This window comes from Salvelinus namaycush, chromosome 37 (genome assembly GCF_016432855.1).
Source record: "Salvelinus namaycush isolate Seneca chromosome 37, SaNama_1.0, whole genome shotgun sequence".
NCBI lineage: Eukaryota > Metazoa > Chordata > Actinopteri > Salmoniformes > Salmonidae > Salvelinus > Salvelinus namaycush.
In genome coordinates this window covers 30753498-30765582 of record NC_052343.1, presented here as the reverse complement: position 1 = coordinate 30765582, position 12085 = coordinate 30753498, and the positions used below count along the sequence as shown (strand labels likewise).

Genomic DNA, 12085 nt, shown 5'->3' with positions numbered 1-12085 from the left:
CTCCCTCCCACACCCCCATCTCCTCTTTCTCCATCGCCCCCTCCCTGTCTTCGCATCTTTCTCTATCGCGTCCTGTAGTGGATGAACACATACACCGCGAAACAGACGAAGAGGATGAGGCTCGGGCTTTTAATTGAGAAAAAGAGAAAAAGAAAATAGAACCGAAATCGGCTCATAGAGAGAGAGAGAGAGAGAGAGAGAGAGCGAGCGAGAGCATGCGCAGAAAGAATGTCAGCTTCTGTGCGTCCTCTGTAGGTAGTCGCTGGTTATTTTCCGAGTTTATTTTCTTGTCTGTAGTTCAATAGGTAGGCTAAACGTTTACCATAGCAGTTATAGCCTACCGCTTGCTACAGCTCACACACTTCCATCATGATCTCAACAGTAGGCTATGTTTTTTAACGTGTTTTTATTTATAAAGGACATGTTATCACGGTTGGTGCAGTTTAAACTGGGGAGGACAATTTTTTTCTTCATGAGCATGGCCTTTTTTCTATTATAGTATATTGGATGACTGTCATTCATATTCCATTCACCCAGTTCAATGTAACATTGATAGGTTTAGACTCCTACATGATACTCTAATTTTCCCTATACCCATCATGAGGTTGTTCCAACCTAGCCTATGAATGAAAGTTTACAACGCAGGTGCACACAGGTACATGGACAGACAGTGACACATTCAATACCGCCTTGCACACTCTTCCCTACATCTAGCGGATCTAGGGTGTAATAATTAGTCCAACAGTTGCAAACAAGGGTTTCTATTGGACAAATTCAGGAATGTTTCGCCCTGTTTCGTTCTGTTTGCTTCTGTTTAAGATTTTTTTTTTTACAGAATCGGTGGAATGAATACACCCATGATCACCCATAAACACAGTTCACTTTCATAGCAGCCACGTTGTATTCCTTCTCGCATCTATGCACTCTCCCCTTCATTTGTGGACTTCTTTGCACAACACGTCAGCTGTATGTGACCAGGTGAAAAAACCTTTCCAAGCCAAACCATATCATAACCGCTACACACAACTTATATAGTTGTCACCATATTAGCTAAAGTAACATCATAGTCAACATAGTGTAACGGATGTGAAATGGCTAGCTAGTTAGCGGGTACGCGCTAGTAGCGTTTCAATCAGTTACGTCACTTGCTCTGAAACCTAGATGTAGTGTTGCCCCTTGCTCTGCAAGGGCCGCGGCTTTTGTGGAGCGATGGGTAACGACGCTTCGTGGGTGTCAGTTGTTGATGTGTGCAGAGGGTCCCTGGTTCGCGCCCGTGTCAGGGCGAGGGGGCGGTTTAAAGTTATACTGTTACATACATAGCCCAATATAACTAACGCATTAGTATCCCGCTACAATCATGCAGCAACATTACAGTGTATAGTCAGTAAGCAGTTTAGCAGTTAAACCGGCAGGCCCCGGTGGCAAAACATGTGTAAAACCAAAAGCTTACCTTGACTTGGAAGAGTTCCAGTGTTGTGTTGGATATTTATAGCCAGCTAGCTAACATAGCATCGCTCTATTTGAGCAGGGTGTTTGAGTAGGCTAAACTAGCTAGCTGCATTTGCTAGCTAAGTTTGTGAAACTGAAAGTGGGAAAAAATTATGAAATCTCTCTTTCTATCTCTTTCCCTCTCTCTATTTCTTCTTTATTTGTTCAAAACTGATCAACTATTGTCTTTCTCTTTGAGAAAACTACTCACCACATTTTATGCACTGCAGTGCTAGCTAGCTGTACATTTTTGTCAAATTTAGAGAGACAAAAGACGCTACTGCTACTCTCTGTTCATCATATATGCATAGTCACTTTAACCATATCTACATGTACATACTACCTCAATCAGCCTGACTAACCGGTGTCAGTATGTAGCCTCGCTACTTTTATAGCCTCGCTACTGTATATAGCCTGTCTTTTTTACTGTTGTTTTTATTTCTTTACCTACCTATTGTTCACCTAATACCTTTTTTGCACTATTGGTTAGAGCCTGTAAGTAAGCATTTCACTGTAAGGTCTACACCTGTTGTATTCGGCGCATGTGACAAATAAACTTTGATTTGATTTGAAAAGGACCAATCACACAGACAACCAGTAGAGTACGTTCAAATGTGATTTTATTGAACATTCTGGCTTGTAGAGGTCCTGAGAGGCAATTTTTTTTTTTTTTTTCAGTGCTTTGTTTCAGACTGTATAACCAAGGTATCACCGTCGGATGAGTTAGGCAAGCTACGGCAGTGCTGCCAGTTGTGATAGGGAACTGCATTTCACACTGAGTCAGTGGTGATTTTAGCATGTAAATCTTGGTGGGGCAAACAAAAAACAAAAATGTGGGATGCATGCCAGCAAAGCCACTACACAACACAACACTAAACAATACATTAATTGCACTATAACAGTGACAAACGGTGCCCACAAAACTGTTAGGGCCTACATTAAGCTCTCCCAACAGCAGAGTCCCAACATCTTTCCACTGCTACACCTGGCTGTCAGCGGAGACTTGTCTGTCAGCGAAACAGTTCATTTAGCCTCATTTACTGCCCCCTGAGGTTGTTCTGTACCCAGAGGATGAGGTGGATCTGGGAAGGAGCTAAGGAGCTATCCCTCATCTGCTTTGTGAATCATTTCTAACCCTGCCTGTCAGAGTCAGATGGACCAGGAACGACCTGGAGGTGACTGAGGGAGTGACCGTGGGACTATACACTCCCAACAGGTTCTGGGGTGAGAGATACGGGGGAGCAGGTTCGATTCATCTATTAATGTATGGATGTTGTATTCAGGCGATTTGATTTCCATTAATTTATAAATTAATGATATACTGAAGTATTTGAGCATGTGAAATTAAACATGGATGAAATGTGTCCTACTCCTATCCTCCAGAACCTAAATTGAGTGGGTCCTGTGCTAGTCCTGCTGTATTCTCTGGAGTGGGCCTGACTCGGGGGCTGCTGGGGGTGGTTACTGGAACATTCCTCCTCATCAATGGAAGCCAGTGCAACTGAGTCATTGACTGTAATGTATAGTAAACTATTTGCATAGTTTATCTCATCATACTTCTATATGATATCTTCAGCAAGGACAATCTTTACTTTATCACACATTCTTTGTTAGCTCTTCTATAAATTACTATTTTTAAGTCAAGTAAAGATGATGAATTCACTTCCATACTTTATATTTGACAAGCCTTTTCAAAACCTTTTTAATTTGTAATTCAATCACACACATGTAGGTATGTACAGAGCACAACTATTGTTACTTTTTTCCCCTTCTGTATTTTTTTTGTCTCATTGCTTTGATTAAAGGGTTTTTGTTAACAAGGTTGTCAACTAGACTAAACCGAACTCCCAGGCCTCTGAACTAACATTTCTTCATTTTACGGTTCGGTGGTAAACATACAAGGAGACGCTGAAGCAGTGATAATAATAAGTTGACATATTGTTTTATTCTTCTCAAGAGCAAAGAGAGGTGAGAAACATTTTCACCAAGGTTGTTAGTATTTTAACAAAACACATTCTCTATCATTTAAAATTTGAAACCTTAAGGGAATTTTATTTGAGTCAGAAAATGATGTTCATATGATAAGTAACAAAACCTTGCAGAGAGCATACCCAACTGACAAACACTTAGAAAAAAATATTAACTATTGCAGCCAAGATTTAAAAACAACTGACGTTAGCACAAGATGGAGGAACAGTTAACGAAAATGACAGTTAATGAAAATGTACTGTCGTGTCTTTGGCTATGCCGGATTAAGTGACATGACATGCTATTCTATAAAATCATTACCTGATTACCTGATTAAGCTAATCAGGTGAATGTAATTAACTAGAAAGTCGGGACACCACGAAATAATGTTTATAGAACTGTTATCTTCCGAATAAACTCTTAAAGACCTAGTAATCTTTTACATCAGTAGCAGTCAATATTTAATCCTCACCTTATTCAGTCTCATCTGAAAGTTGTACATTCTTGATTATCTTCATGAACCCTGGCTAACAAGTTGAATCAGCAATACAAAATTTGGTTTAATTATTTATTTACTAAATAATCCCACAGAATTACATATACACAGAATGTATCATACATTGATTACAAATTATGTCATAAAGGAAAACGTCCCTAGCGGACGGAACAGATACGACGGCTGGTTACACAAAGAGAGGGGGTTGGGTTTGAGTGAAAGAGCGGGAAGACTGAGGAGCAAAAAAGGTTTTGTGTCTCTATCGGGCCGTAGGCAGCTATGCTATCGTAAATACAGTATCTTATGCATTCTAAATAACCGCCCATTTGAAAAAGGAGAATGCTAAAAATATTTACTCTGAGCTGCGCTTCGGTAGATTGTTCGTAGATGGGAGGCCGGGTGGTCCAGCATGGATCTCTGGTCCTCTGTAGACTGTCTAGTGGTGAACTGGAGCGTGGTAGAATGGATACTCTGTCCATCCTCTCCTAGCCCACGTTTAGCGGGCGGAGGGGGTAGCACTTCTTTAGTGAATAAGAGTTCAAAGTTCATACCAAGTTGTCATACTTTAATGGACAGCAATACTTAGGCTTCTACTTCTAGCTTATACATACTATAAACATATTACGGACACAGTATATTTTACATTAGTCATATTCTTTTATTTATTTTTAGTCCCACCCTTCAGCTACCCTCAACCCCTCCCACCAATCTCTGAAAACCATCCCATTTACTTTTTGTTAGCTGCACATGTGTCATAACTCCACCAGTGGTATTTATGATATCCTTCAACAATTATTATACAATTTGTAAAAATAATTATACCAAAATAATGTTTTTTTTAATCAATTAGTATATTTGACTTTATCCATAATATTTGTTGTAATTGGCCTATTTCTTCATTCTTTTCTGGTGGATTAAACTGAAATTGCAACCAGTGTTCTATGGCTTGTTTAAAAACAGTGATATTCTGGAGATGATTTCATTTTCAAATAACCGAAAGTGAGAGGTTGCAATATCAATAAAGGGAAAAGGTCTATTCTTGTACATGGGTCATTGTAACTAATCTGCTGGAAAACCAGTTTGGATTTAAATACAACTTTTATCTTACAGTTAATATAAGGAAAAGTTCTAGTTAACATTGTTATTCTTTCAACATGCAACATGCATCAATGACCTCTGCTACTGTCTCTAGTTTCAGCCCTTTTTTAATCATGATGGGCTGCCCAGGACAGAATCGGCAAACGTGGAATCGTATCCTCAGTTTGTTTGGCAATGTCTCTTACAGTAGTAGTACAGCAGAGAATTATTTTTGCAGGGTGATACTGTCAGTTTGTTGTCACATTTAGAACTTTCTGCTGTATAGAGCGAGAGAAATGGTAACTCCTACCTTGTGTAAAGTTTCAGATGAATGTCACAGAAGGTAGAGTCAAAATCAAGGCTCCAGTGAGAATCGAACTCACGACCCCTGGTTTACAAGACGAATGCTCTAACTACTGAGCTATGGAGCCATACACTGCTGTGAGAAGAATTGGAACGCTATACAGAACACACCCATCAGAGAGTAAAAAAAGATACACACCTAAGTAACCAAACATGCAGGTTACCCAGTCTGGCTCCTACAGTAAAAGCAGATTCCTTGTCATCCTTTGTTATACATTTAAAGACAAACTCTCCCAGGTCTATGTGACCCACAGGCAGGTCTGGTCTAGTGGTCAACATTCTTCAGAATTCTCCTTTAATAGTCTCCTCTCCTACTTTCCTTGTCTCCTCTCCTTCATGACCATCTATTTGTTATTTTTAGGGGTAGATCAGCTTTAATATTGCAGATAGATTGTTGGTTCTTTCAATGTAATTGTCTGCATAAATTCCAATTCCCCATTTTTTTTAAATTACAAACATTTTATTGTATTCTTTTCCCTTAACTCTACCACCCCTCCCCTAATTGGAGTATATTAATGGACAACAATACTTAGGCTTCTACTTCTAGCTTATACATACTATAAACATATTACGGACACAGTATATTTTACATTAGTCATACATATATATATATTTTTAGTCCCACCCTTCAGCTACCCTCAACCCCTCCCACCAATCTCTGAAAACCATCCCATTTACTTTTTGTTAGCTGCACATGTGACATAACTCCACCAGTGGTATTTATGATATCCTTCAACAATTATTATACAATTTGTAAAAAGAATAATGCCAAATAATATTTTTTTTAAAATCAATTAGTATATTTGACTTTAGCCATAATATTTGTTGTAATAGGCCTATTTATTCATTATTTTCTGGTGGATTGAACTGAAATTTCAACCAGCGTTCTATGGTTTGTTTAAAAACAGTGATATTTTATTAAAGTAATGTCAATAAATGAGGGCTAAATAGCATTAATTGGCAGTCACTACCATCATGGGACTTGTATTAATTGTTTTATTCTGTGTTGTTACAACATTCAACCCATATAATGCATAGTGCATTTCATGTTTGAAAAATCTATCGAAATCGTAATCGAAAAACGTGATGTATTAATAATCGAACTGAAACCGAACCGACCTCAAAAAGCAGTAATTGCTCAGTGCTAGTGGACAGTATAGTTTTTAGTAGCAAGTAGGAATTACATCTCTGGTTAAATGGCGTTTTTCATCAGTATTGTTTCAGATCAAAAATGTTTGGGTGAGTTATTATGGTTAATTAAAAACAAATACAGACTATCATCATAAAGCAGTCAACTCTTCAACATGTGTTAACTTGCGGTGGTCAGACAACCACTTCAGTGAGTCGCCTGAAGATGGCGGTCAAACCCCACACATGATTCTGCTAGGCGCCTGTTTGGGGAGCGTCTGGTGTCGGAATAGTTAACGTGGGGCCGCCCTGGCTTTAGTGACTTTCTTTCTTAAAAAAAAAAAAAAAAGAACCGACCGAGCAGCAGGAGGAGTGGGATGAAGAACTGAACATACTGAAGGGGAAAATAGAGGGGACGCTAATCCTACAAAATATGGAGTCTTGCCCGATGTACATGTGTGTGTTTTACAATACATTGATGTAGCCAGCCAATATTTTATATTTATTTGAACAATTTTTGTGTGTGACATCCGCAATGATGAGGGTCGGGGTTTTGAGCAGGACCGCAGCGATAGTTCTCTGTCTTTTGGGATGCAATGTGTGGAAAGCGGTAACCAAAACCCTGCAAGATGACAACGCTCTAAAAGGTAGGTAGTTGATACAAATGGTTCGTTTTATTCAAAGTACTTGTGAGATGTTATGCCCAATATGTTCGTCTTGCTAGCTAGCTACTTGTATAGTTAGCGATAACTTGGCGTTGATGGCTTATTATGTGCTAACTTTAGATAGTTATCTAGCAACGTTAGTTAGCTTTTCAATTGGCTAGTTATATAACGTTAACGTTAATTTGGCAGGCTTTTTCAGCCATGAAACTGTATACATCCGTTATCTCTCTTTGGTTGTTCATGTTTCATTTAGCCAAGGTATTATATCATTTGAATGGTTTGAAGTGCTTCTGTGTCTCACAACGTATCCTCAACTGAAACAATAACACCGCACCATCTTACCTAACTAGACCTAGCTGATATTGCATGTTGTTGGCAAGAGGCTAGCTAACGTTAGCTAGTTAGATACTGTAACTAACGTTAGTTGATGCTAAGTTCTTCTGCAGCCTCTCAATTGTAATGGATAATTTTGGTGCAAGCCTTAGCTAAAACATGTTTTACTTGTCCTTATTCAGATGAGGTGGAAACGTAATTTGAGCATGTTTTTTTGATGCAATGTATCATTGTGTAATGGATTGTTTTCAGACCAGCAGTATTCCACGAGAGAGAGAATGTTCATGCATTTTGTGTATGGATTTGACCACGTATGCAGTAGATTCCTCCAGACATGATTATAAGCTAGATGCTGCAGATGTGAGTGGGAGGAGGAATCTCACACACACCACCATCTCTCATAAATGAGTGAAAGGCAGTATATGACAGGTGGCTTTTGCTTCACTGCCTCTTCCTTCACAGCCTCCTGCTGAGATGGAGCTGAATTGGGGGCAGTGCTGGAAATGGTTTAGGCTGGGCCCAGCGAACCTATTTGTATCATTCTGTGGTTTTATTCATTGTTACAGACATGAGTGAAATGGCAATACACACACACTGTAAAGCGTAGTTAGAATCGCTGCAGATGTATTTCATTCAGCCACTCCAAAGCTTCGCTTTTTTAAAGAGAAGAGTGCTTCCAAGACTAGCTGCATCTGTTTCTCTCATGTACTCACTCACTTATTCTCACACACACACTATGTTTGGAGAACTGTGCAGCTCTGTGTGTTGCTGCATCAGTTTTCATTCTAATTTTGTTTGTTAATCATATTGCTGTGACTGAGTGTGTGCGCGTAGTTGTGTGAGACCCCAACCAAACAGTAATTTATTAGACTAATTTGTGTGTCCCTGTCTGTCTGTGTAACTAAATATTAAGTGTCCCCAACTATCACGTGATGTCAACACATGACGTAGGTGCGTATTAAGTTCCGTAGCGAAAATGATTGATGCCTTCTGAGCATCTCAACTCAGTATTTTGATTGACCCCCCCACCCCTCTGTTTGTCTCTCTCTGTTTCTCTCTCTCTGTCTCTCTCTCTCTCTCTCTGACCCAGTCTAACCTTCAGACCCTCCCTGGGGCTCTTGTTGATACTGAGGGCTTCTTCTCTTCGCTCCTCTCCTCACGTATAGCTAGCTATATATATGGAGGCAGACAGACGACACATAGCTAGCTATATATATGGAGGCAGACAGACGACACATAGTTAGCAACATGGATGCAGACAGACACATAATTATATATCCAACTCTCATTACTGCAACCCATAATACACTACAACTGGGAACAGACTCACTGCAGCCAGGGCTAGAGGACAGGGTGCCAGGAAGACCAAATCATGTTGAAGAGTCTGTTTGTTTGTGTGTGTGCCTATGCATATGACACACTGCAATGCAGCACTCTGCTTATCCTCGGGGCTTGTGCACAGAGACTACTATAACAGTGCTTTATACACACATGCACTAGCACAACACCCGTATTGGTTGAGGGATTGCTGCAACAGTTTTCCACCAGATCTATAATTTTGTAATACATATATGTGTTTCTGTCATAACGAAATCAATGACCTAATTATTGGATTAAGAGGGACAGAATAAGATCTGTGATTTTTTTGAAGAAAGCACTCAGTGAAACACTGAATAAAGTAGTGTCTGTTCTATACCTTCAAATTACATTTTTTAAATTGTATTTTTCTGTCACAAAATAGATATTATAGCTTAGCTATCATCGTAACAGTAGCTATATTATTTGGAAATTCTGTACATATTTCATTGTTTTTTAATTTAATGATTTAAAAAAAAAAAAATTTAAGGGGTGGATCAGCTTAATATTGCGGAAAGATTGTTGCTTCCATCAATGTAATTGTCTGCATCATTTCCAATCCCCCATATATTTTTTTGGTAAATATATATATATCCATATACATACACATACCTATATAGATATACATACTTTTTAAAGAATATACCTTTATTTTTCCCGCAAACCCTACCACCCTTCCCCCAATTGGAGTAAACTAATAAACGCTTTGGCTTCTACCTTCAGTTTATACATTTTATACACATTTTACAGACACAATCTATTTTACAATAGTTATATTTTGTTTGTTTTTAGTCCTTCCTCTATTTCTGATGTACATATTTCATTGTTTTGTATGTATTTTATTTTACAAAATGTGTATTTTTCAATAGCTAAATGTGTGCAAATCAAGTATTGATATCATGAATTGGATTCCTGCCTGTAACTTGATGAAAATCAGTGTTGTCAACAACCTAGCTAATGCTAGCTAGCAGAGAAGTTGAAGGCGGGGAGATGCCCTGATGACATCGAGCTGCCTGTCCTTGGACATGCTGACATGACCACCACCTCCGACCAGCACCTCTGCTGACCATCTAGCAGAGCTTCTAAATCCTCTCATGCCCGCCGCGGCCCATCTGCTGGAGGCTTGAAGAAGCACTCCGACTTGATCCAACTGATCTAGCTACTGTTGTAGCCTAAATTTATTTTTACATTACATTTTGTTGTTTATTTTGCTTAACAAGTGCTTTGAGATTCTCTTTGCAATGAAAAGCACCTTAAAAGTTTAATCAATTATTATTATTTATGTGTGTGTAAGATATTACTGTCCTCAGATTTTTTGTTCATAGATTTTAATGTGTATTACAAATGGTTTTGTTGGAAAAAGCTATATATTCATATATCCACTATATATCCATTACAATGTTTGTATCCTGTATATTTAACATGTGAATTCAAAACATGATGAATTAGCCTCATGCTGTAGTGTTTGGTTAGAGTTAGGCCTAGTCCCAAATGGCACCCTATTCACTACTGCACTACTTTTGACCAGAGCCCAGATCTCATATTATTGTATTGATACATTGTTAAGTGTGTGTGTATGTATGTGTATATATATATATATGTGTGTATGTGTTGTCACAAATGTATTATTCTTTATTAAATGTCCAATGCAGCCGTTTTTATCTCTATCTTACTGTGATTGTTTTCCATTATAATGGTAAACAATTAACAAAAATAGTTTTTTAGCGAAGAGCAATTTCTTCTCAATAGGGGGGGCGCTGTTTTCACTTTGTAAAAAATCGTTCCCAAATTAAACTGCCTCGTACTCAATTCTTGCTCGTACAATATGCATATTATTATTACTATTGGATAGAAAACACTCTCTAGTTTCTAAAACCGTTTGAATTATATCTGTGAGTAAAACAGAACTCATTTTGCAGCAAACTTCCTGTCAGGAACTGAAAAATCTGAAATCGGGGGCTCTGTTCCAGGGGCATCCTATTAATTTGCATGAAATCTATGGGTCTACATGCACTGCATACGCCTTCCACTAGATGTCAATAGACAGTGAGAGGTGGAATGGGGTGTATAGCTCTATCTGAGGCCGAATAAGACCTGTTGGATTGACGCGACCACTCTTTCCTTTGTTCACCATGGCACGAGATGGACCTCTGGATTGCGTTCTGAAAAGCTTTCGTTATAGACGTTAGATATCTCCGGGTCTGATTTTATTTGATATATGTGTTAAAAACATCAAACTAGTTATTTTAAACCGACTTATATCAGTTTATTGCGATTTTCTGGAATTTCTTTGTTTTGCGTTATGGTGAGTTGGACACTGCTGCGCCACATGGCTAGCGTTGGCTGCTAATTCTACAGATGAAGAGGGCATTCTACAACCAAACAACGATTATTCTGGACAAAGGACCCCTTGTACAAGATTCTGATGGAAGATCATCAAAAGTAGGAACCATTTATGATGTTATTTCGTATTTCTGTCAAATGTGTCATCGTATTTTGGCCGCTGATTTTGGGCGCTGTCTCGCTATAACGTAAGCTGTATGTCGTACTAAAGTTATTTTTTAAAAATCTAACACAGCGGTTGCATTAAGAACTAGTGTATCTTTCATTTGCTGTCCAACCTGTATTTTTTAGTAAAGTTTATGATTAGTTATTTGATTAGGATTAGGTGAGTGTCAGAAATATATCCGGATAATTTTGTGCAGTTTGGCTACGTATTCACATTGTTCAACCACGAATTGTACCGCTAAATATGCACATTTTCGAACAAACCATATATGTATTGTGTAATATGATGTTATAGGACTGTCATCTGATGAAGTTTATGAAGGTTAGTGAAATAATTAATATCTTTTGCTGGTTTTGTCGCTATCGCTACCGTTGCCTTGAATCAATGCTGTTGTGTGGTTGGATATTGTAGTAAGCTAATATAATGCTATATTGTGTTTTCGCTGTAAAACACTTAAAAAATCTGAAATATTGGCTGGATTCACAAGATGTTTGTCTTTCATTTGCTGTACACCATGTATTTTTCATAAATGTTTTATGATGAGTATTTAGGTATTTCACGTTGCTCTCTGTAGTTATTCTAGCTGCTTTGGTGAGATTTGTGATGGTGGCTGCAATGTAAAACTATGATTTATACCTGAAATATGCACATTTTTTGAACAAAACATATGCTATACAATAAATCTGTTATAAGACTGTCATC

The 12085-nt window shown here is 38.3% G+C and overlaps 1 protein-coding gene and 1 non-coding gene across 2 annotated transcripts in view; one reads left to right on the top strand and one right to left on the bottom strand.

Moving 5' to 3' along the window:
• Window positions 1–5387: 5387 nt before the first annotated feature.
• On the bottom strand, window positions 5388–5460 carry trnat-ugu. Its single transcript has one exon. It is a non-coding gene; the product is annotated as a tRNA-Thr (tRNA).
• A 1430-nt stretch (window positions 5461–6890) lies between these two features.
• The window catches only part of LOC120030977 (protein FAM171A1-like), a 50420-nt gene continuing 45225 nt past the window's right edge, over window positions 6891–12085 (top strand). Inside the window, exon 1 of the mRNA XM_038976482.1 lies at window positions 6891–7167. Within this exon, the coding sequence (XP_038832410.1) occupies window positions 7056–7167 (112 nt within the window). The 5' untranslated portion in view covers window positions 6891–7055. The remainder of the gene's footprint in view (window positions 7168–12085) is intronic.